The 27436-nt window shown below is 34.8% G+C and overlaps 1 protein-coding gene across 1 annotated transcript; it reads right to left on the reverse strand.

Annotated features, from left to right (window-relative positions):
- Positions 1–9022: 9022 nt before the first annotated feature.
- Positions 9023–26316, reverse strand: LOC145668162 (uncharacterized). Its single transcript, XM_081735766.1, has 2 exons — positions 26116–26316; positions 9023–13151 (listed from the first exon to the last, which is right to left on the reverse strand). Exon 2 carries the CDS (start codon positions 12026–12028, stop codon positions 10493–10495), a length of 1536 nt encoding a protein of 511 aa, XP_081591892.1. The 5' UTR covers positions 12029–13151; positions 26116–26316; the 3' UTR covers positions 9023–10492.
- Positions 26317–27436: the final 1120 nt, after the last annotated feature.

Raw genomic sequence — 27436 nt, forward strand, 5'->3', positions numbered from 1 at the left:
TGCAACGAAAAACACAAGATTTCAACTTTTCGCACGAAAAGGTAATTTTGGCCAGGTTTTGAGGGTTTCTGGACCACTGTGCGCTGTAGTGGAGACATAATTTACCGTGTACTGAAATATATACTTGTACTTATTAATCAGAAATCTAATATTTACTCTCGTTTAGTATACTTCGAGTTAGACAAATGGTACTAAATTGACGCATATTTAATACACTGTCCATACGGTAAAACCACGCACTCACACAGAACTACGAACTACACACCACTATAAATACTACACATAAATACTAACTAAGCAAGCACCATTTAATTACATGCATATTGAAGAAAAGTACCTTTAAATACATTACTCCTTGTCGGTATATACAGTTGACTCTATTGAACTTTAGGGGGGGCAAAATGAGAAGGGTTACCCTAGGTCCAATTGACCTGGCCAATTGTTTACAAAATGATTGCTAAAGATTGATGCCCCAGAGGCACCTTAACGAGATTTATTGAGGGACCCTCCCCTGAGAGGGGAAAAGGCCCTAAAACAAACAATAACTAACCCATCCCCCGCTAGAACTGGTTCAATTTGGAGAGAGAAATAGGAGCCCCTTTTTGTTAGCTTAAGCTGCCATTTTGCTGATTTGTATTACAGTATCAAACCTACTACGTACATGCACTAAAAAAAATCACATCCACCGAATACACGAACAAATTGCACAAAACCAGGTCGTAGTTCCCTAATCCCTAACTGAGTTTTAACAAATCAAACAATCACTCTCCTATGTTGTCTATCCTATTTGGGCAGCAACATGGCGTCCTAATAAACAGAAATCCGGAATCTGTCTGACATTTCACTGGATTACTATGAACTGTTTATTTAATAAAAAATGCATATTTTGGTGCTCCTAAACAGTCGTCAATCTTCTTAACTATTAAATTAACTTAGATTTTACCTTGATGTAATTAAACTGTCAGTCCAGTTGATGAGCAGTGGTGCTCCTCGACGTGTCCTCGATTATTATTATAACATTGCGCCGAAAACGCCAGAGGTAGGAGAATTCCTCCAATCAGAACGAAATCTACCAGCCGCGGAAATTACAAAGCGAATGGAAATTTGGTGAAATCTAGATATAACCGGATCTGAAAGTGACTATGGACTAGTGAGAGCGGGTGAGGGAAAAATTAGGCACCTGACTAAATTCTACATTGGTCTGAAATTAAGAAAATTTATATCCAATGACGGAACTATGTTTCGGTATGACGTCAGAATGGTAAACCTTGTAACTATTCAACTTGTATATGAGAAAATGGGATTTACAATTAATCAAAATATAAATAAATATATTATTCAGTTAAAATATGATTACTAACGAAACCTTTCGATTCCTTACATTTAATTTGAAGTAAGGATGTAAATAAATTGTGTAATTAAACCGAAATCGAATAAAAAAAATTTACTAGGTACAGGGTGCGTAGAAAAAAGTTGCCATTACTTTCAACTGTAATGGTACATTACATAATGAACTAGAATTGTATCGTCCTAGAACAGACAATAGTCTGAAATGCTTATATTAAAAGACTGGAATAAAAAAAGCATAAGTACTGTTTTGGAAGCGTGAGAACAAATTAAAAACAATTCAATATATTTCCTAGGTATCAGATTATCATCTTATTATGTCGATGTGTATTCTTTTTTAAACATAGTTTTAAAAGTTATACCATTCGCAATATTCCTAAGGAAATCGAAAGAAAAACTCCTTGTGCCTCTTATGGCAAAGCGGCTTAAGTGCATGGTCCGAAACCGATTCCCACGTTAAGGTATAGATAAAGTTTCCGTACTTCAAAAATGCAAATCCGGGACGCTACTAAATTACGAGAATCTTTGAAATGCTTAAAACTGAAAGAAGTGTTGAATACTAATTTACTTTCCTCCATTAGATAGAGTTGTTCAAGTATTACGTTATCACATTTTTATTCATTTCACTAGATCTTCCAAGGACGCCAATTTCTCTGTAAATTTGGGGGGGGGGGGCATTCAAATGCAGAAGATATATATATGAGGATTTTAAGACAAATTACACTCAAATAATGCCAAATATTGTATATTCATAAATACAAAGGAGGCCTACATGAGCTTTGAGCGGGCCCGGCCCCCCAGGATCGGCGCCCTTGCCTTCTTCCTAGTTAAGCAAACGTAAGCAGATGATTTACTCCCTCCCCCTGGTAAGCAAAATTGTTTTTTTTTTTTTCCTCAAGATCTGTTGTGTTTCGTGAAATAACAGCAGGAATTTCCTGATTACTTAACCATCTAAATGAATGTTTTCACTTAGAGCCATACCGTCGATTCGCGTTGCCTAGGACTAAAATAAATTAAGGGTCAATAATGAAGATGAGACTTCCATATCAAACATGAAGAGACATGTGGATCGGAGATCTTTCTTTGTTCCAACTTTGATTTTTCAAATCCATGATGGGAAATTATATTATGAGTACAATTTTCGAAATTAATAGTATACAATCGTAAAAATATCTTACAAAACGATGGTTTATTGCAAAATACTTTGACTCAAATAATAAATTACAAGTAATAAACTTGTTACTTTTCCTGAAGAGTCTAAGTCGTGAATGAGACGGAAGCTGTCGAGCGTAGTGCTTGGAACGATTGCCTCACTTGTTCTACCTTCCCGTGGCGCAGCCTTGATTCGACTTGATCCTAAACGGATTATTCAGAAGTCGAAGTCGGAAGATGTTTCCCATTTTTCCAAAACACTCTTGGTCGATTACAATCTGCCTCACTCGTGAGGGGACAATTCCATGCCGTAAGCGTCGGTGGACCACCGATAGGCAACTAGTGACATGTCCCCAAAAATTGGCGGTCCCGCAGCCAAAAATTGGTCCCACTTCCGTTTTGAAAATTATACCACCACCGGCAGAGAAGCGACGGAACGCCAACGAACCACAAAATTATTCCCCTAAAATACGTTAAATCGCCTATATGCGTAATTTCTTTGCATCAAGATGAGTCTAAAAACATTTTTAAAAAAATAAAACGAAAGTGCCCTGAGCTGGGCGTGAACCATCAACCTTAGGGTTACTAATTGTGTGTTCTTCCGAATTCGTCACGAGGCGATACAGCTTGTAGAGTGATAAATCGTTGAAGTCTTTTTAATATTTCTAATCAGAGTGCTTCTTTAACCGTGTATATTTGAAGACAACTGTTCGGAATCAAATCAAATGCACTCGTCATGTAATTTTATAACAAAATGGCAAGCGTCTATTTACTTTTTTCATAGTTCTCCCATATTCACTTGCTAGTGATCGGCGACAGTTGCCAACTAAATTCATACAATTATACGCACCCACCTCAAGATTTTTCACTTCATGATGTAAAGGCAGGAGTTACTCTTGATCCCCGGAGCTCAAATATTGTCCTTATAATAACAATTCGTCAGGGAAAAATAATATATAATAATAACCGCATGCACATGACTGGCGATAGTTCATGTTGGTCCCTTTACGATTCTCCGTGACAAATCAAACGAGCGCGGACCAAAATGAAGTCCTCGTTCTTACGTTGTGGTAACTTCAATACCCCCGATTCTAGATATCTGCTTCGACTCGACGAATCCCTGCCACTAGTGGCACGCTAGCCGCAATCCTTCGACGCGTCGCTATATCGACGATCGCCATTTACCGGCAAGTGAGCCACTAGGAGTTGGTGACGTTTACGGCATGGAGAAGCTAATAAACAAACAAACAAAAAAATAATAATAAATCTAAAGCCTTATAAAAAAGTTTTCTGAAAAGTTACATCTAGCAAAATCATTTGTTGGTATTCCAGAACTGTGAATTCACCTTTATTCATAATTTACTTCTATCGTAGTTTTGATATGAGAATGATATGTCTGAAACTAACACAGGTCATTAATACTTTTTTTTTTTTTTTGCTTTACTCAGATTTAGCAGTTTTACTTAACAGTCAGTCAATTTGGATCTGTGATATCAGAGTTTTAGAGATTTCCTTATTTTTTTCATTTCTAAAAAAGTTTGCAAATAACACCATTAACGTATCTCTTTCGATATTTCCATATGTAATGGCTTGGTCACTCCCAGTATATTTCAAACAATAAAATATTTACGGTGTCTTACTTCTTTAATCCGAGCTACATTTTATATCCAACAACTCTGTGCATTTTCCCTTAAATCTGCAAACTTTTTACTAGGTTAAAACTCAGTATTTTCTATTTTCTTCCTTTCTTGCTAAAACGAAAGTGTTCTTTAAACAACCTGGAATGATGACTCTATACTACATTATGTTGCATAGAGCATTTTATGTAGCATATCATTTGACAGTTGGACACTTTCTTTTTATATTGAAAGCAACAGGGATTAAGTCCTTCTACACTTATATAAGTAAACACATTCTTTTTAATTCGTGGAATTGTGCCAATGCACTAGGTCCAGAGAGTTTTTAATTTAAGATAATAATAATAATAATAATAATAATAATAATAATAATAATAATAATAATAATAATAATAATAATAATAATAATAATAATAGTTATTATTATTATTATTATTATTTTATTATTGACTTAGGTTTTCCTGAATATTAAGCAATATTTCACAAAAAGCTGGTATTTTTAAACAAATGTGTTCGATATCAAGTTTTCATAAAAGTAGTCACTCTCTCCTATAAATAATTTCAGAGGGGCCGCGGTGGCTCAGTGATAAAGCGTTCACCTTTGGTGCATGGGATCCTTGGTTCGACCCCAGCTCGCACCAAGTGAATTTTGTGGTGGAGAAACACCATGTGCATGGGTTTTCTCGGGGTTCTCCCGTTTTCTCCCACTTTTTCATTCCACCATTGCATTCATTTCTCATCATCACCGTGTCCTTTAGCCTAGCCGTTATAACCGTGGGTCGTAAAACAAAGATTTGATTTCAAATAATTCCAACCCAAACAGTTGCAGGAAGTATGTCATTTCGAATAAAACAAACTACTCTATAAAATTCTGAGTATTATTATTTTTTATATATACAATTCTAGCGGACCTTATTTCTAAATCGAAGGGTAAGAAGACTAAATTCACTCTCTTATTATTATAAATTCATTTCAATTGAAGCAGTTAAAATAGTTGGGAAAAATTAGAAAGCCATACCCTATATTCGAGTGTGCCACAACCGGATAACGTGGCACTATGGCGTGCCCAGCAAAATGAACAGTGTGACGCAAACTTTTACCTATTATTTACAAGAATATTTGTCGAGTTTATTTTATTTATTATTATGAACGATTCTTCCACGGATCAGCTCTCTGTATACAATTAAACAAACAAGTATCACATTGAGGGAATGAGTGTAATTATTTACTTTAATAGTAATAGAAATGTATTTTTTTTTTTTTTTGGTATTTTCTACCGGGAATAACTGCATCCGGTCTAGAAAGCTGGGACTAACAACAAAGGAACCCGATGTGCTAAACACACACCACCTACGCACTTCAATACACCAACGAAGATGCAGACTATTCATGAATTAAAGTCTCTCACCCAATGTATTCTCCTAACATGTCTCCCAGCGATTACAACATTTTTTGGTATCTCAATCACTTCCTAGTAGGATAGCTTTACCTAGAGACCACTGATTAACCTGGTATTGGATGTTTCACTTTCTTACCTTTGGAGTTGGCAGTCATCGGTTGGACAATCTCACACGCAAATATCTAATATTAACAACGTTTCTTCTATAATTTCGTAATATTGTATTATTTCTTTGTATTATTTATTAGGTTGGTTAGGCTTGTTTCAACACTTTTCTCTTTGCACCTACTTATTACCTATACCTTAACGTTGGATAAAAATACACTAGCTCTCACCGGGAATCAAATCCAGAACCAATGGACTTGAACCATTTGGCAACAAGGCACATTTAAATAGAAGTTTCGATTTTGTTAGGAAAATTGTGATTAGGTGTAACATTTAAAAATATATTTAAGAATGGGTACGGATGAAACGCACTGAATTTTCTCGCTCGAATTTCTTAAACTGACTCGTGTTAGGCTGCAGCTATTACTGAAACATTTATTTGGGAAATGCGAATAAAATAATGTGTTTTTGGAAAACTTTGTTCGAAGCAACTTATGTCCAAAAGTAAAGTACCCATTGGTCATATTTCTGTTAGAAATAAGTTATGCCATATATTAGAATTATTTAAGAAATAATTGTATGTGAACTATGAGCAAAAGCGTCTGAGTACTTTCTGAGAAATCGTCAAAAAAGTCATCCCCAAGAATAAAATATCCCTTGTGTATCTTTTCAGGACAAACGAGTTAGGCTATCTATGAAATACGAACAAAATTGCCAGAGTCATTCTCGACAAAATCGTAGGGTAAAAATTGCCCCGAAAAGTAATATACCACTTCTAGCTTTTTAGGATGATGGAATTATACCATATCGTTAGGTTATTTACGTGACATTCATTTATGAAATATGAACAAAATTGCGTCAGGCGTTAATGGGAAAATCGTCGGAGAAGAGTAAACTACCTCTTCTGAATGTTTACAGGACGAACGAGTTGTGTCATATTGTTAGGTTATTAATGATACAATTATTTATGAAATGTGATTGAGAAAATTGCTCGAAAAAACGCATCCCATACAGTAAATTACACCTTATGTATTTTTTTCAGAGCAATGATTCAAACTATATTTGTAAAAAAAATAAGCAAAATCTTTACAGCTATTTTTGAAACAATTTAATTATTTTAAATTTTCATCCTTCAGTAAACTACCCTTATTTTTAGGTGTCGGAGAATATAGAATTCGAAACGATAAAGTGTTATAAAAACTTCATGTCTAGACTTAGGTCCAGATACGTCGAACAGTATGGCCTCTATTTGAATGCATGTAAAAGCGTGACGAACCAACAAACGAACAGATGGACAGACATCAAAATCACTTTTTCGATATGTGGGGGCGTGAAACTTGAATTCATTGAAATCTCGAATTCGATTTTTATCACTATTACTACAATTTCTTCTTTCGTCGCTTGAACGTGAAAAAGAATAGGAATACAACGACACGTAAGGTGATAATTTGTAATTCCCAAAATTTAATGAGCTACGTTTAATGTGTTGCCATGCTAGAAAAGAAGCTTATGCCTGTTTGTTATATCATTTTAATATTAGTTTTTCACGCTACTATATAATGTAGAAATATGGTATGATTATCGTTCATATTCATTCTATATTTGGAAATATTCGTGTTCCGTATACATAGATCTGTATAATTTAGTTACGTTCAACGAAAGCATTCTTGCACTTGTGGATATGAAAAAAAAGAGAAAGTCAATACTCTAAAAAGCAAAAAACAAGCACACACACACATAAACGATCATTTAACATCAGGTCGATGTAACAAGGGGTAAGACTGGGCAGACTTTCAAGGTCGCGTATGCTCTTCCTGACACACAAACCCGAAGTGAGTTGTCTGCTGTTCAAGAACGGGAAGTAACATACAAGACTATAAACTGAAAACAATAACTGCTTCCAATAGTACACGTATTCTAATACTGAATAAATACGTCGATTAAAGGATACTACCAATAAATTATTTCCTTATTATATTGTTTCGGTTCTTATTAACATCAAAATTATACACTTCCTATAATGTTTTGTAAAAAAAAAATGGGATGGGATGGGATGGGATGGGATTCGATGTGGTGTCAAAATAATAAAATAACTATGACTCCGCCACTCTATCCACCTAACCACGAAGGCTACGTTGTGTTGGCTCTTTTTTTAAAAAAGAAATAATCTTCATAACCATGGTGCGTATCGCTTCGAACCTTAAGATAAGAGTTTTTCTGTTTAATTCTATATTTTCGTACGACATCTTAGTTACAGAAGCTAATTTATATTTGGCAGGCAATCTACACACTAGGTTTTAACCAATAAATGCAACATTTTAGTCCACTATCCAGTTTCTTGATCACACTCCTCGATTCCCCTACTGAATTCCCTCCGCAATTGTGATCTGCTACTGAAAAAATCCCTAGAAATCATCGTTGCCAGTATATACAAAACCGAGCATAATTTTGTTTTTTGCTTATATTTTTATTATTTTATTATATTTTTTGGAAATATCTCCTTAGATGGATTGCTTTCTATTATCTCCACATACTAATAACTGAATTTTACCCATAAACGTAAGGAAAATTGAATCTTGAGTTACAGTATACGCGCAATTTTTTTTTGCGCATGGGAGTACATTATCGAAAGGGTTACACAAGTATTTTTAATATATTTAGTGCTTTGATCAGTGTGCATTTTTTTAAAAATGCATATGAAATATATCCATAGCTATAACGAAAATTATACAAGCTCTCTGGCTAATTTAATGGAGATAATAGTAAGCGTTTCCATATAGCAGTGCGATAGTGAACCTTGAGTGTTCCTCTATATGAACACCTACGTATATGAAAGGGGTGAGGCTAAATTTACATTGAAGTTGCAACACCTGAGCGTGAGGTAATGTCACGTGGTATTTAGTCCACTTGCACAACTTTATTGATAGAAAAAGTTATTTACTTACACTGCGAAACGGCTTAGAAGCCCTTCAGGGCTCGTTTTATTTCACCTTTATCATAATGATAATATCACGTGACATTACGTCACGCTTGTGTTTAGTAACTTCAGTGTAAATCTAATCTCACCCATACGAAAGTTAAAATCATCTTCAATTTTTTTATTTTGGTTTCCACCTGTATTTATATCGAAGATCCTACTGATAATTTATCATATTTTGAATTTATATTTTGTATTTCTTCAAGGGCATAAAGCTAGTCTTTTTAGTTTTTGAAGGATTTTGTTATTTTTCTTATAGTTACCGAAAATTTCAAAATATTTACACTTACGTATTATTAACTTTTGTCTTAGATATTCTTTTACACAAACGAAAAATTGATGATTAATGAAATGTAATGCACACCAATAATTATTTTAAACAAAGGATAACTGCAGCAATTAAAGGATTACTAAATTACCTTTATTTATTTTGATATAGTAACCAACTAGGTAATACAAAGAAACAACCACGATGTCCGTAACTAAACAAATTATCATAAAACAAATAAAGATGGTTACCAGACAGATAAGTACCTGTGTATAAAGCTTTCATTTTTTCAATTCTAATTTTTACACAATTGTACTTTTAGACATTTTAATAAATAACAGTTTGGTACAATCTTTAAGATATTTAGAACAATTTATATATGTTTGGCGCCACTACCCACCCGTTGTTTCTTTAGTGTTAGAAATTTTACTTCGAACTGGCTCTCAGTCCTTCTGGATGGGCCATTTTGGCTACAATTTATATTGTAACTTTTAAATCAATTCCCACAATCATTTGTAAAATACCAAATCACAGAAAGTTGGACAGAAGAAAATTCTAGTACATGAGGTACACTCATGTCCAAAATTATTGTCGCATGTTTATAAATATGTTGTTGTAGGAATATAATTTGATAATGAATTCGCCCGGTATTTCTTATAATGTTAGTATGTGTATAATCGGCAAAGACATGTGTGTGGAAAATTTCATGTCAAAAGGGGAGTAAATAAGAACAACAAAACAAAAATAAAACTCTCATTCATTTAGCAACATTTTGTTTTATTAATTCTAATTTTCGTATTTATATTTTTTCCCTATGAAATTTACCACAAATATACATTTCCCGATTATACACCTAGTATCAGTATTAAAAGTACCCTGCAAAATCATTATCAAATTATATTCTTACAAGAAGACAGTTATAGATATGCGACAATAATTTTGGACATGAGTGTACATAGGTACACTTCCCTTTGTAGAAATCAGCGTCTAATATGCAATTTCTCGCATCCCCACAAAACTAGACAATTATTATTAGATACAATTTTTTAAAAGAATGTAAAAATACAATAACATTCTATCTCTGTTTATTACACTGGATTGAGTATAGCCCGCTCCACCCAGTGATTTTTAACGAATCATAGTGATTCTAACGATTCATATTAGTTCATAATGAATAGAAATCGGATGTCATAAAGATTTAAGATGTAAATCTTGTGGTAAGGAAGCTTTAGTATAAGTAGTAGTAGCGGTGGTAGTAGTAGTAGTAGTAGTAATAGTAGTAGTAGTAGTAGTAGTAGTAGTAGTTAGTAGCAATAGTATTAGTAGCAGTAGTAGTAATAGTAGTAGTAGTAGTAGTAGTAGCAGTAGAAGTAGTAGTAGTAGTAGTAGTAGGAACGAGTTAGAAGCCCCACAGGAGTTGGTTAGGTTCTGTTCTCGAAAATAAGTAGTAGTAGTAGTAGCAATAGTGCTAGTAGTAGTAGTAGTAGTTGTGACTCTTCCAGTTCCGGTGACAAAGAACTGGGGGCAGCGGGCTATACACAAGCCATTACATTTTTTATTTCATAGTACATTTACATAACGGTTGGTATGTACAAAACATAAATTTATCACAACAAACAAAAACCTAAAAGTGCCAGCAATTCCAAAGCCCATTCTTCGATTTCATCAAAACGTTGACCATGTACTGCACTAGGGTTTTCACATATAAAGGTGCTTTGTGATATGTTTGCTACATTTGCATCTTCATGAAGCAATGTAACATCGTTCTGATGGTATTTAAGTACATTAAATATATAACAGTCACAATTCATGTTTCTAGTATTCATGTGAAGATATACTTCAGCAGATGTTCGTTGATATATTGGATCAATTTCTCTATCTTCTAGTGCTATTGACGATATAGCATTCTCTCTCAGATCTATTGTTAGTTCTGAAGAACTATATAAAAAGTCATTTGATGAAATATAGGATATATTATTGTAAGATATGTTTAACAACCTTAAATATTTTAAACTTCTCCAGTTCATGCGTATATTAGAGTACGAATTATTGGATAGATCGATGTATTTCAAATAAGGCATAGATGTGAAATCTGTGTCGTTTGTTCCTAAAGCACCACGTAAGTTATTATTGGCAAGATTTATAGTAGAGATCTTTTTCTCGTCATGCTTAGCTATAGCGAAAAAATCAAGTTGATTGTTATCCAAATAAAGAATTTCAAGTTTAGGCAAATTGAAACCTTGGTACCAGGATACACTGCGAATGCTATTAGATGATAAATATAGTTCTTCCAAGTTATGCAAGTAAGTTGTAAAGTCAAGATCAGAGACTGAAATACTGTTGTAGCTTAGATTTAGTACTAGTAAACTATTTATTGGTTTATAACTGAAAGGATATACATCACTGATGTTGTTGTGACTTAAATCCAAAACCAATAACTTATTAAAATTTCTGAATGCATCAGGATTAATATATGATATGCGATTTCTTCTCAAATAGAGAAACTGAAGTTCAGATAAATCATAAAAAGTCCACTTATCAATACGTTGCAAATTATTGTTATTTATAGTTAGAGTTATCATGTTTTTAAATCGAAAAGCAAAAGGATATATTTTCGAAATGTTATTTGAATCTATACGAAGAACACTAAGAGATTCGGAATAGGGTAAAAAGTTAGAAGGAATTTCCGTAATATTATTATATTGAAGGTTAAGAACCACTATGTCTGTTAGGTTTAAGAATGGCAAATACGGATTCGTTATTCCGCAATTAACTAACTCCGCAATTAAAAGATAACGAATCGGCATAAGGTCGGAAGACTTCCTAATCCATTCTCCTAAATCATTATATGAAAGACGCAAATACAATAATTTTGGTGGTAATGTAACATTGTCAAATGTAGTTAGGATGTTGTTAGATATCGACAAATCTGTAAGGTTCGGAATATCCGGCAAGATTTTTCCTTCGAATTTGAGAAGTTTACAAGAATCTAGTATTAAATTTTTGAGATTTGTAACACCTTTAAATGCTTCTTTATTGATAACTGTAATTGGATTATAACTAACATCTAATATTTCCATATTTGACAATGGACTAAATATTCTGGCTGGAAGCTCCCGAATATTATTATAGGAGAGAGTCATTTTGTACAGTGCATTCAAATCTTGAAACCAACTATGCTCCAAGCGATTTATTCGATTTTTCCCAGTGACAAAAAACGCAACGAATTTAAGTTTTGGAATAGATCACCAGGTATAAGTGTTAGTTCATTATTTTCTAGTTTTAAAGATAATAAATGTGATGCTTGATTGAAAATTCCAGCGGGAAGTGTGAACAAATTTGAGTTTTTGATTATTAATCTTCGGAGATTTTCTGGAAATTGGAAGCTCTGTGTAATTGTAACACGAGAGTAGGAAATATTCAATGTCTCACATTTCACTAAATTTTCAATTGTTTCATTGTCTATGTTTAATATGGAATCTTCATCGCTTAGTATGAATAGAGTGCATGAACCAAAGCGAATTTTTGGTAGTTTGGACAGAGCTGAACTTATTCCTGAGATAAATTGTGTTGACACGTTACATTCCTTGATAACGATATTGAACCAAGTAGAAGTGGAGTTTCTTCCGAAGAGTTCAAAGATGTTTTTTGGAGGAATTATAAGATCCGTATTTTTTAGACAATTTAGAATTATCTCTCCAGTTTCGTATTCTGAATACGTAAAATTGACTTGAAATATGTCTCCACAGCGCATTAAGGAATATTGAATGGAAGGTGAGACGTCACAAGTGACATTTTTGAAAACTGTGTCATTCTGAGTCTTTCTGGAGTTACACAGACAGAAGTTTACTAGAACTAAAGACATACACATGTATATGATTAATGATTGATATGAATATTGCATGATGATAAATATTTTATATTGTTGGAAATTATATTTTTGACTTAATATAATTTTATTGTTTACGCATGTTTACACCCAAGGTTTCAAGTTTGTTAATATAACATTATTGGTTTCTTCATTGGCGTTAACTAGGAGATTTCACAATATGTTGATAAGTATTTTTTCTTTGTTACACATTTATACACTTGTGTTTCTTATCCTTCGAGTGGTTGACAGTTATTTACACAAATTGATAGTTGAATGGATTATCAGGTGAAAATCAGCGTCATTCAGAAATATGAAGCATCCATATTGTTACACCCAACATTGAAAATTTCCCTTCCTATATTTAGAAAGCCATTCCGAAGACAATCATTTTGTTCCTGAAATTTAAAGAAATGTTAAAAGTTAAAATGAGTGTTGTAAGCTTTGTTTATTCACTTTGAAAATATAAGAGAAATATCATAAATAACAATTACAGTTTTCTTATTAAACAAATGTAGACAAAGACGAAATGCTAATATTTTGTTTTTGACGGTTTTTCAACTTCGGTTTAGTCTGAGGAGAACTACGTGAGATGAGGAAACGTGGATTAGCCAAACCTGTCGCACATCCCCCATATCGAAAGACAAACCATAGTATTCGATCGTTATAGCGCCCTATTGAACATGAAACTGTAATGTATGCAATCGGAGTCCCATCCAGAGTGAACTACATGAGGTAATTCCATTTCTCGAGGTGGAAAGATATAAATCGCCTGTAATTCATTGTCAAATGATTAAGAATTATGATGGGAACTTTGTAAGTGAACCACTGCTAAAGAGAGTTTCAATGTATTGAAAAAAGTGGGAAAAGTTTTTTAAGAATCTTCTTTAATATTTCACTTCTAGTAGAATATATTTATTCATTCTTTTTAGAATAAAAGTGTTACTTTTAGAAGAGAACGACGTATTTTGGGGCACAAGACTACGTGACCAACATAAAAATGGAAAGTGAGATAAACACAGGGAGGAACCGTATATAAGCCAGGGGCGCGATCGCCCCTCCCAGAAGAGAAAAGTTTCTTATTTTACATATAAATAAAAACCATTCCAGAGTTTGAAGCTCTTAAAAGTAGCTCTAAGTAGCAGTATTACAACTCCCCACTCCTCCCTACAGAAGCCCGTCCTGGATCCGCTCCCGAAAGCTTAGATTTTAATAACAGGTTATCTTAAATCGTATTTCTTGTTTCTTGCTGGAAGAGGTGGTCACTCGCTTGATTATTTTATTTTTGATTGCTTGCATAAAGAGGTTGTTCGGTTTGGTGTCAAGTATCCAGCGCTACAGTAAACTGAGAACGCTGAGAAAATGACAGATACTGAAAATGAAGCACTTTTGTAAGTATAAAAGAAAAACTTTTCTACCCGTACAAGATAAAACATTGTATTTACAGAAACAAATATGATTATGTCCAATATCACGAATGATCTCCCAGACAGGCCACCCTTATATGTCAAATATTGAAATTTAATTTTAGGCTCTACGTTTTCTTACTGTTACATTGTTTAATAAGCACACCATGTGCAAGACGTAGGGGATCGATTACGAACCACGGCGGACTGCCGTCGAAAATTTGGCGCGCTGATGGCGGCTAACGCGGCGGTATCGTTACGAAATTACACGAATACTAATTTTGTCGTCATGGCGGTAATAAGGCGGCATCTGCCGTTTCTTCTTGTCTGGTCCGCTAGTGCTGCCCTTAAACAGGCACGTGGTCTCTATGTAAGCACCAGAATTGCCATGTCGCTTCTTCGTGACCGCCAGTGCCGCCATTAAACTGCCACATGGCCGCTTCGTAACCGCCAGTACCGCCATTAACCCGCCACATAGCCTCTTTGTTGCTTCCCTTAATCCTCTACTCTCAATTTTGTAATCAACGTATTGCATTGATATTTATATCCTGGAAAGTTCTATACCAATACATGGCAAAACTTTCGTAATTGAATTACTTCCTTATACACAAATATACGAGTCACTCAAATACAATTAGAGCTCCTCCGTGGCTAAGCGGTTAGCGTACGAGCCTTTGACGTGGGAGACCCGGGTTCGATTCCCGGCGGGAGCTCATGTGGTTCGGATTCCACATTAATCAGTAGGTCCACGTCTCATATTGCCTTGCTGCTGAACGGGACGTTAAACTCAAAATCAACTCAACTCAACTCAATTACAATTAATATACTAAAATAGCATAGACCCCTATATGCTAAGTATTTCGTTTAAATTATAAAAAGCTTCTTCAGTTCCACATGGTCTCTCATTGTGTGCAATTAAATTTCACAATCACTTTTTTTTTCTTAACCAGGAACGGTATAAGTAATGAGGCAGAAATTACGCCAAGTACACTGTTAAATAATAAAAATTGTAAGAGTCACTGGATGGCAACATTGTATCAGCCTTTCTGTGCATATACTGTATTTTTTATTGATTCCGTGTGATTTCTGACCATTCCAATTTGCGACAAGGCCATTACTGTTCATGTATCGACCAAACTTGATTGAGAGTTTGATAAGATTCCTCAGCCGAAAATAATAATCCCAGTTTGCGACAAATCAGTAATTGGTTCTTTAAATGAATCAGCAAAGTAGAAGTGATACACATTGCCATGTATTTTCCCCTAAAATTATGAAGTGTTATGATATGAACTACGTAGAGAAAGCAAGGATCAAGTAAATCAGGTTTTCAGTCAAAATCAAGGTAAAACTATTTCTCTTGATTCCCTTGAAATACCATATAGGGTCCAAATGATCTAGACCCTCAGAAATATTGTCATATTTGTTTATTTACTTATTTTGTATAGGCCTATTTCTGTTACGCACACGCATGAAAAGTCATGATTTGTTCTTTCATCTTCCCAGATATTTCTTTTAAAGTTATAAGTTTTAGTTCCTAAAGTTACATTCCTTATTTTGGAAAGCAAAATACTTATGACAATGCTTTTAGTTTTGCGTTCCCTATGTCGTGTCTCCTTTTTTCACCACGCAAGAATCAAGATTTAGGATCAAAAATGGTTGAAAAATGAAAGTATGGAAGGTACACCCTGTTTGACAAGGCTTGTTATAAAATACAAGTAAAAAGATGTGAAGGTGGATAAGGTCTCATTTCTGTAAGCATCTAGTGTACCTTCCCGCAAGCCTTTCTTCTTCCGAACCATATGGTTGTCAACTAAGACAACTTCCAAGATATGCATTGTCCACATTATTAGATGAACGATCTTTTCTCATTTCCCTCCCCTAAGAACTTTTTCAAGATCAGTGATGAATAATGGTGTGAATTGATCAGGAGAGCTCGAATCTGCACTCCACCTTGAGCAGGAAAAGAAACCCTGCTTATCCTCCAATACCTGAATTGTATATATATTTATGTTCTTTCCAGCGCTGTCACATTTCCTTGTAAAAAGTGATATTAATGAACTATAAGAGTTAGTTTTAAAATAAAAAAGTGAACATGTAGTATTCAGCAGCGTCGCAAATCTGTCTTCAATATTGGGGGACCGTTCCCATAATCTCTCTCTCTCTCTCTCTCTTTTTTTTTAAAGCTATGTTTAAAATATTTATAAAGTTGAAAAAGAATGTTGTGTAGGATCAGAGGAGCAGAGTTGTCTACAACATTGGGAGGCGGGCAGATTAAGGATTATTGGGGGAGACATCAGTTTCATCTCACTTTCCTTTGTGGCAGTCGGATACAAATCATCACATTTTTCCCCTCCAAAAAATTTCAAATCAATTATTGGGGGGACAGCGCCCCAGTTCCAAGATTGGAGGAAACATGTCCCCTTCACCTCCCCCGAATTTGCGCCAGTGGTATTGGGGTAGGTTAGAATCTGGAGAAATTTTGAACTGCATAAGATAAATAGTTTTCATATTACTTTGGAAAGAAGTTCACCATATTATTATTTAGGGATTGATGATATCAGCTGAAAACGTTAGACACGGCCTTAAGTGTACCGTACAAACATCGTCTCTTTTTCTCACAACTTTGGTATACCTTCATTCTCCTGTACTCTGAAGGCTCCACATCTTACTATGCTAAATGGCTATTTTTGTATCATATTTTGTTGTGAGAAAGTTAAAATCCAGAAATCTTTCATGTGTACGCTGCTTTTCATATGGAATCAATGTTTTGTCGAATAAATACACTTGATTACATCGGAAGCTATTGTATGATAATATTGGGATTTGTCGGAAACGCTTTGACATTTATGATTTTTACCTAGGATTACTATATGGCATATTTTTATTTTTTCTTTAATAAATGCTTTTAGATTTCATTGTAAATAACAAGAATGGATCTCTTAATGGCGTAGTTGGAAAATGTAGGGCTATTGTAAACGATTTTTTCGATTTCAAAGTTTAATAGCCCACCTTTATTTATTAACAATTACATAAATTACATACAACTCACACTAAATGAAAGAAAACCTCAAAAAGCCTCTCTGAGCTCCTTCGTGGCTAAACGGTTAGCGTGCGCGCCTTTGGCGTGGGAAACCCGGGTTCGATTCCCGGCGGGAGCTCATGTGGTTCGGATTCCACGTTAATCAGTAGGTCCACGTCTTATATAGCCTCGCTGCTGAACGGGACGTTAAACTCAAGGAAAGCTCAAAAAGCCTCTTTTAAAAATACACATGTGTTATACTCCATGTCAAAGATGCATAATATGAGTGCCCTTTGTAGTTAAGCATACATCAATCCAATAGTCTATTTCTTTCCACACTCTCTCCAATGTCTCAGGGTGAATAGCTGTAACTGCTTCTTGAATGAATGTTCGAAGTTTTGGTAAATTGTTAGATAAGGATGATTGAGACACTTGGGTTTGAACATAACCCTACAAAAACAGTCTCACGGACTTATATCTGGAGACTGAAGGGGGAGGGACAAAAAAGCAGTACCTTATCTTTATGACTAATTCGTCCTGCCCCTACTTGGTAATCTTCTGTTGAGTTTCCTCCTGGCATCCTGGTGAAAATGTGGGGATGTCCCGTTCTGCAGGAAAATAAAATTTTCCATGTCTTCTTCCAGCAACGGGAAAAGCCATGTCTCAGAGTGTGAAGGTAGAAAAGTTCGTTTACAGTGTCCAAAAAAAAAAAAAAAAAAAAAAAAAAAAAAAAAAAAAAAAAAAAAAAAAAGTTCATACGCTTTTTAACAGCTGCTAGCATGAAACAAGTTCACTATGGGGTTTTCAAAGCCCAGATCCACATATTTTGTTCGTTTATTTCACCCGAAAGGTGGAAGGTAGCCTCATCACCAAACACAACTGACTGAATGAAACTATCTCTTATCATAAAGTTTTTGATTGCAACACAAAATTCAAGTTTCAAAATTTTTGTCAATAGGTTTAAACGCCTGCGAAAATCCCAATCACTATAGGTGAAATTTCAAACATTTTCAGAGAATCTTCTACGTTGTTGTCTGCTTCAAATTCAATTTTCTGCTTCTACGAACAATTGATTTCTATGGGCTTCAGGTGAAAATTCATGCACAGGATCAACTGTTTCCTCACCAAAGCTTGGTTGGCCCATTGATCTCCTCTTGAAGATACACACTTAAATTGTCTATATCACTTTCGAATTGATTGTTTGCTTGTTGGATCTACACCGAACTTCGCTCTGAAACTTCGTTGAACACTAACTACATAGTTTCACATAAAATTCGAGAACAAAAAATGCTCTCCTGCCTTCATTTCCTGCATTTTGATTTATTGTACCCTAGTGGCGCAATGCGTAACTAAACATCAGCTTTGCCAGCTACTAAAACTTTCTGACTTTTTCATTTAACTAAGTTGTATATCATTATAAATAATAAAATAAAGTGAGTTACTAAACTTTGAAATCGGGAAGATATTTTACAATAAAGCTCCGTAATTGATGAAAATAAAATTTTACATCAATTGAGGAAATATCAAATAAGTGTTTCAGATCAAAATCTTTAATTATCATTTAAAATTTATGTACGTAATATTTCTTCACCTTTGAGTTAAACATTTGATATTTCAGTAATACGATTTTTTTAAAAAACAATATAGGAATATATTTAAAGAAATTTTGTGTTATAAATCCTAACTGTAAAGGTAACCAAGAAAGTTCTGTCGCTTTTTTCACCCACCATCTTTGAACATCGATATGTTGCATAAGATGTACCTGGAAGATCAAAAATAGTCCCCATCAGCATCGACGACCTTCTTCCAACGTTCTGGAAGGCCATGGATTCCATCGCGGTAGAACTTGGTCGGTCGTGAAGCGAAGAAAATATCAAGTGCATTTTGCACCACTACTAGAGATTTGAACTGGCGTCCTCTAAGGTGATTGCCCAAGGAATGGAACAGTGATAATCGGACGGTGCAATGTCCAGGAAGTATGGTGGATGCAATGTTGTTTCCCATCAAAGACACAGTGTTTCGTCACCATTCTAAACTTGTTAAACCACCGCTGCACTGTCCGTGTAGTCATGACACCCTCATCAAAAGCCAGACATATCTCCCGCTCCACTGCAGCGGTGATTGACCCCAGTTTGAACTCGTATAGCATACACGCCCTTATGACGCTCTGTGGAGGTCCCATGTTCACTCTGTCCTTACGCAAGTTCACGGCGTAACTGAACTGCCACAACCAGGTAGTACGTTGGATATGCCCACACCAACAACTGACCTTCGCCTTATCTCCATTCGGATTCAACTCACGGTGTGAGGGCTAATGGAACACAGACCTCCACAAAAAAGCGACAGAACTTTCTTGGTTACCTTTGTACCGGTATATATAAAACTATATGAACTGACATAAAAGAAAGGGGTACTTGCGATTGGCGTGGAAAGTCGAAGTCTGGCATGATTGTAACTTTCCGGGACTAATCCACGGGGAAAATGCCAAAAGTGATTTTTTTTTTTAAATATGCTTTCTAAAGGGGAGATAAAGAAATTCCTCATGTTATTTAAATGGGCCTTTTTCTGGACCTATCATGTTTTATATACTTGGAATTGAAATCAAAATTTGAAATTCAGTATGCTTGTATGTTTTCGTTAGCATTACGTAAGTAAATCACTGAACATAAAAATTTCCAACTTTAGAGTGGTTTCATGCAGAACTGAAAAATCTTCCTCATGTAATTTACATCCGACACCTTTTACACCCCAAAATTATTAGTCACTTCCTGTAGATCTACAATAATTAAATTTGACATGATTGTAGCTTTTGGAGACTAACCCACAGGAAAATTGCCAAAAGTAAATATTTTTAATTTCTAGGGAGTCTAAAGGGGCAATGAAGAAATTCCCTATGTTATTTAAATGGGCGTTTTTTTTTTTTTTTTAACCTAAAATCTCATACTTTAGGTACTTGGAATTGGAAAACACTTGAAATTCGGTATGCTTGTACCTTTTCGTTAGTATTACCTAATCAAATAACAAAAAATAAAAATTTCCGACTTAAGGCGGCAGACTACTAAATATTTTTGAAAAACTAATTTTTTTTTCTTTTGCCTGTTTTTCGTAACTGGAAAGAGGTAATAAAATGTGACTTACCACAATAATAGATAATGTTATTCTACACCCGAAAATACGAATCAGAATAATTTTCAGTGTTGCCATCCATAGAAATTACAGTGTGACCCAGAATTTGAATTACTCAAATATCTAGGTTAAGGCAGCGACCAGAAAAATGAACTCAACGGTAATTGATGACTTATCATAATGTCTATGTTCCTTGTTTACTACTTTTTAAATAATATTTCTATTTATTTTGTAATAACTTATTTATTTTGTAATAACTTATTTATTTTGTAATAACTTATTTATTTTGTAATATTATATGTAGGTTTTATAAAATATATAGAAATATTATTTGAAAAGCAGTAAGCAAGGAACATAGACATTATGATAAGTCATCAATTACCGTTGAGTTCATTTTTCTAGTCGCTGCCTTAACCTAGATATTTGAGTAATTCAAATTCTGGTCACACTATAATTTCTATGGATGGCAACACTGAAAATTCTTCGATTCGTATTTTCGGGTGTAGGATAACATTATCTATTATTGTGGTAAGTCACATTTTATTACCTCTTTCCACTTACGAAAAACGGGCAAAAGAAAAATTATTAGTTTTTTAAAAAAATATTTAGTAGTCTGCCCCCTTAAGAGTGGTTTTATAGGGAATTGAAAAATGTTTCCCATGTTATTTATATGGGACATCTACACCCCAAAATGTTTAGTTACTTTAGGCAGGATTAGAATGATTGTAGCCTTTCAAGACTAACCCGCAGGAAAATTGGCAAAAGTGAATATTTTTAGTTTTTAAGGGGTCTGAAGGGGGTGAAGAAATTCCTGTGTTATTTAAATGGGCGTTTTCTTGGTATTCAAAATATTATCTTACTTAAAATATTCAAAATATTTAGATAGTTAAAATACGAAAATAAACTTGAAATTTGGTGTAGGGCGAGTAAACGCGGGTGTCAGGGGGCGAAGCCCCCAACTGGGCCAAATTCAGGAAATGTTAAGAGTAAATCCACAAAATTCACTCTTGTTGCAAAGGCTTATACATAAGAGACGCGAGGCCGTAGGCCGTGGAAACACAGTTATCTGGGGGCGGAGGCCCCAGCTAACCAAGGGCGAGTCACTATTATTGTTGTCAAATTTAATTTGTAAATTTACATTTAAACTATAATGTTATTTAAAAATGAATCTTGAAGTTGGCATGTAGCTACTCCCGAAAAGGAGGATACTTTCCCATTTTCCTAAAAATCCATCCAGATCGTTTTATTGCACGAAAAAGGGAATATGTCCGGGTATGGAAGGACCTCTGCTGGGTGAGAGAGTTTTTACACAGTGAGAAAAATCCGTTTTCCGGACAGCAGTATATTGTACAAATACAGTAGAAAGTCGACCGAACTAATTAGGACCACAGTTAGTTTCGGATTTTCAAATTCTTCGGATTTTCGAAAATGACCAAGAAAATTCCATTTAGGTTTAAATATAGTATACAGTATGCTCTTTTATCGATACAGTGGTTATACAATACTTACAGTAATTACGTACAATACCGTACGTAAGGCTACTTACATTTAATTTTTCTGAAGAACCTGCTCGTACATTAAATTACATTGTTCTTCTAACTCACACTTTAAACTTAACTTGATAGGCCTAAGGGAAAATAAAATAAAAATATGCATGACATACAATTACATATGAATGAGCTTTTGCAAAAATACTGACTTCACACAACGCCGAAGGACAACCCTATTGTTTCTTTATCGCTAGCGCTAAAACAAAATGTAAAAAGCTTCCAGGTACCGCGTTTGGACTTTTGACGTTTCGGATTTTTGACATTCGGATTATCGACGTCCTACTGTACACGGAATCCTCTTGCTTACTACAGAAATCAGTACAGATAATACGTTATCCGTATGCTACATAGGCACTGCCCTTAGATGTTATATCATGTCGTTGCAGGATGTCTGACATCTAACAGTTTTCCATGTGTCACATGCATATACTTATGTTACATTCCTCAGCTATATGTTATATACGTCCATTTGTATGTGAGATACTGACCGTCTATATTGTTTCATACGGAAAGTAGCCTACGTATAGATGGAACACTTATACGCAAAGTATTATAAAACATGCGTTTTCAGTTATACGTCTGCTGTACGTTAAGTCCAAAACTACAGGAATTACGCATGTAAGCTACCTTTTTTAACTATGCCACCTACATATTTTTCTCAGTGCAGGATTCATAAATGCACGTAAGAAGAAAATAGCACTACAGTAGGCGCTCTTTAATCCGGCACGTTTGGGACCACGACCATGCCGTAAGGCTTCAAATATTTTTCTTATTTATAATTCAACAAAATTATGTTCAAACATTGAACTGAATTAACAATATAATAAAAAAAACACGTAGTACAAAAGAAATATTATGATAAGATAGTATAATTATATTTAAAACGAGTTGTAAATAGCTGCTCTATGGCAACATAAATAAAAGTAAAACTTACTGCTTAAACATTTTCTGCGGTATCACGTTCATACTCTCATTCCGGTCTCTTTTTCAGACAATCATTAGAGATTATACATAAATGTATGTGTTCTGCACAGTTGTAGCAATCGTTACAATCCACTTGCAAATAATACGCGCGGCTCTGTGCCGGATTACACAATGTGCCGAACCATAGAATTACCTCAGGCAAATAACCCCATTTTTGGCGGAAAGTTAGAACAAGTTAAGGGCAAGCTGAGTTTTACATACATTTTAATACTACTTTGTATATGTTTTCCCTGAAAAGTGCCCACGAATTCGAGTTTCGGAACACAGTCAAAATCTTGCTGTGTGTTGCTTATGTACTGTGTTTTGGTACTATTCTTACATTTTCCTTTGTCAAAAATGCTTCGACACAGTGCTTCGTCCTTTATTTTTGTACTTCAGTGATTATATTCTTGTTTTTCTCTCATAATTTAGTTTTGAGCTAGTTCGAATCGGGTACTCTATATACTCTTCTATATCCAAGATTCGTATAGGAATTCATATGGGCTTATCCTCAAACGTTGGCAACACTATACACCAAGACTTCATAGGTATGGTTCTACTCATAATTACATTTTCTAGATGTTATAATTTGTGTTCCGTGTCATATAACAAAACTTCATTTTTTGCTCAGTTGGCAACACTGCATTACATATGATGTTATTGAGCAAGTCTGTGGGTACAATGTTTGCTAATTATACTGTTATATAAATGTCATTCTGATTAATCATTTTGGAGTTCTTTCTGTGTCAGTGTATCTTTTGCATTGCTATCTTCACATGATTCTAAATCATTCTTTCCTCTGTATCTGCTGTGTTTCTGGGTGTCGGCCCGTAAAACTTTGGATTTCTCACTTTTCTTCACTCCTCTATCGATTGCATATTGTTTGATTGGACAATGCTACTATCAATATAAGATGTTCCCTTGTTAGTACCTAACTCGAGCTAAGTTTCAATTACCACTTTGATTAAAGGGCGTACATCCTAAAGGAGTATGGAGTTCAAAATGAATACGAAAAACGTAGTATCTCATGAGCCCCTCAAATCTGTATATAAACTCCTCATTGTAGAGAAGCTAACACGTGACTCAGCGTTTTCCAAAATTTCCGTTTTATTGAGGGAAGGTGCAATATCTATATTTTTTCACCACTTGGAATATATATTGTCTGGTGTTTTAGCTCGAACCACAGAAAGCGGCTTATCTGTTTGAAGTGAATCATGGAACGTAGTTAGTTCCTGTGTATTTTTTATTATGTTATATTAAATAAAGGGCTTATCTTAAGGGGATAAGGGTGTTCAAAATTTATACCAAAAATAGAGTATTTCACGTTCTTTTTAATACTTACACTTTCATTGCAATGCGTTCAAAAGGGGAAAGGAAATTCAAATATTTTCCGTAAATCTATTTTTCCCATACAAAGAATGGGAATTTCAGTTTTGCTATATAAAATAAGGCCTATTGAATGATACATGTGTAATATACACAATTTTAATATACAGTAGAGATGTAGTTACACTAAGGACAGAATATCATATTCACAGTGCAATATTTTTCTTTATTTTCTTCCTATTCTTATTCTAGTACCTTAGGTTCATATGCAACAAACCATTTATACATATAACTGAAAATGAACGTCTCGCCTCCAGTCTCGTCTCGTTTTTGAGACGAGAGTAGAAATTTCTCGAGTCCCGTGTGGGAAAGTAGTTCAGCCAAGGTTTTGGATCTCAAACACTGTAATTAGTGTCGCATGATTCATAATAAATAAAACTATAAATTGATAAAGTGGTTGTACAAACATTGAAGATCATTTATCAATGCTTAAAGACACACAAGTCATTACACAATATACTTCAGTAATAAATAAATGGTTTAAATGTTGTTATATTACACCCCTTCGTGGGCATCACGTGATGCGGAAGGGTTCTAACTTCCAGACGAAATTAACGAGAAATTCAGAACATAAATTTTACACGTAAATTTGCAAAAAAGGAAACAAGATGAGAAAAGCGTTCCGAGTATCGAGATCAAACAAGAAAGAATTAAGTTATTAGATCTCAATTTTACACTTTACTAAATGCCTGTAAAAGCAAAAGACAATACTAAAATTGGAAAAGACAAGTCTATAATATACTCTGAGATAGAGCGAGACAGTATTTCTATCTGAGAAATACGAAACGAGAGTTATAATGTTATGTACTATCATATATTTCTAAGCTAGGAATAGCTGTGGCAGTTTGTACTTTTGTTTCCTATTACATTTTATGCTCTAGACAGATCTCTTTTCCAAATTTTAATATTGTTATTTGTTTTACAGAAACCTTGAAAAAAAATATGAGTCATCATTACTCCATCGATGTGATGAGTTTCCTAGCATAGTATCATATGTATTTATAATAAATTAACAAAGTAAAGTCTTTGATAACATTTAAATTTCTCTCTAGATAATACTCGATACTGACATGAGTATACGATCTTTTCGAATCGTATTCGATTACGAATGGAGATCACTGATTGCAAATTGAGAAATAACCCAAGGTATACGTGTAATTCTGTTTTTATTGGTCAAGCGTAAGAATGACTAATGAACAATTAAATCGTCTACAATGTTATTCCGTTAAGTTAATAGAATAGATAATTTAGTTTGAAAAAAAAATATTTCGTGCGTAGAATATTCCCACTCTAGAAGTTTCGACCTCTAACTGATTGATATATTTAATGTTGATGTCCCTTGCCTTGTCGTCTCCCAAAATCATAATACGGAACCCACTGTTTAAAAAGTGACGAAAACAAGCAGAGAATACTTAGGAATGCGTTGACGAGTTAAGGACATAGCTGCATTTTGTGGGCGTTTTGACACTCCAAATGAATCTTTCCTTAGTTGCTAACATCTTTTATCCGGTGGCGGGAGCTCATGTGGTTCGGATTCCACGTTAATCAGTAGGTCCACGTCTCATATAGCCTCGCTGCTGAACGGGACGTTAAACTCAAAATCAACTCAACTCTTTTATCCGCCATTGGGCGTTTTGCCACGAATCAGACCTAATTTTAATGTGTGAGTGTTCAGTCACCAAATCTTTGGATAATAGGGTATATGCAGTAAGACAAATAAATATGACTCCTTGAAGATCTTACGACAGAAGTTGATCTCTGGATGAAAACAATGCTTAATTTCCTGGATCCTGCTCAATTTGAGGCCAATGACATTGCTTCAAAAATAGAAAAGTAATTATCACAATTTCATGCTCCAAGGACATTACTATTGCTAGTGCATTAAATGATTTAATGATATAATGCAACTTACCAAGTAACCTCTTGTTCAAGCCCCGATTGTTTTCTTGTTCGAGGGGTTCCAATGTAGTAGTGAAACAACGATGACTTAAGTTCTTAATGTATATTTACTACACTGAAACTGTCGAGGAATCGTGACCAGCATCTATAGCGATGGCAAATGACGTTCCGAGAGAATTCCCCGGGTTCACGTCTTTTGTATTGGGTACATATTTTAAATCGTAGAACACAGAAAAAAAAACTAGTAGCTATTGGCTCAAGTTCAAAGCGACAGATGGACCTTGTAACACGCTAGTAAAACAAAAACAAAATTGTTTGCTTTTGCAATTGTAAGTCTTTATCAAATTTGTCTCTGCAAGCAAAACTTTTAAATCTTCCTTTTCTTAATCACATGAAAAATAAATATAAACATTTCCCCTGACGTAATTTTCTTTCTGATGGAGCTGAAAGAAACTTTGAGGAACTATGAATGTAACACTATGTAACTGAGGCACGGATGTACGCACACATATAATGTTTCGCAATATCTGTTCTTCGTTCATACAACTTTCTTCTCCAACAGTTTACATCCTTTTTGTCCTATTATCAGCATGTTGGTATGCAATGATGTTGCCATTTGACTTACTGCTCCGATATAATGTATTCTTGTAATTGTAACTTCAACTAGAGCAACCAGGAAGCTGACCAAATATAAATCTATATCTTTAAAAAAACAAACAAAAAAAATACCGTGCAGTAGTGATGCCGATTTCTGTATAACTTTGGAAGGTCCCACCTACATGGTTAGATATGATCTACATGAAATCAATGAGAATTTCAATGCAAATACGAAGAATCCAAGCAAATTTTGAGGAGGACTGTGCTCCCTCGTCCACCCCCAAAATCGGCGCCCATGTCATACTGTAGAACCTACATTCAACGAAATCGTTCATCCATATAGAAAGACGTCTCATGTGGGATGATGGGACGTCATATGAACGTCCCAGTTCATCCTATAGCATCCAAGAGTTGTCCCTTAAACGTCCATATTCAAGAAATGTGACGTCTATGAGGTGTACGAGGTCGTATCAAAAAGTTTCTTAGACTAGTTCTGTTTACAAAAAAAGTACTTTATTTATCTACGTTTACACACTATCATCTTCAAAGTAACCCGTCTTGTACACCAGCACAGTACACAGTGCTTCCAGCGTTTCTGTCACTGCTGGAATGTGTCCTTGAAGTCTTCTTTTCGAAGCGTATCAAGCACCTTATGCAATTCGCGCTGGATCTCCGCAATGGTGTCTAAACTTCGACTTTTGAGCTAGATCTTCGACTCCAGGAAGATGGCGAAGTCC

The sequence above is a fragment of the Thermobia domestica genome, chromosome 13 (assembly GCF_964235325.1).
Source record: "Thermobia domestica chromosome 13, izTheDome1.hap1.1, whole genome shotgun sequence".
Taxonomy (NCBI): Eukaryota; Metazoa; Arthropoda; class Insecta; order Zygentoma; family Lepismatidae; genus Thermobia; species Thermobia domestica.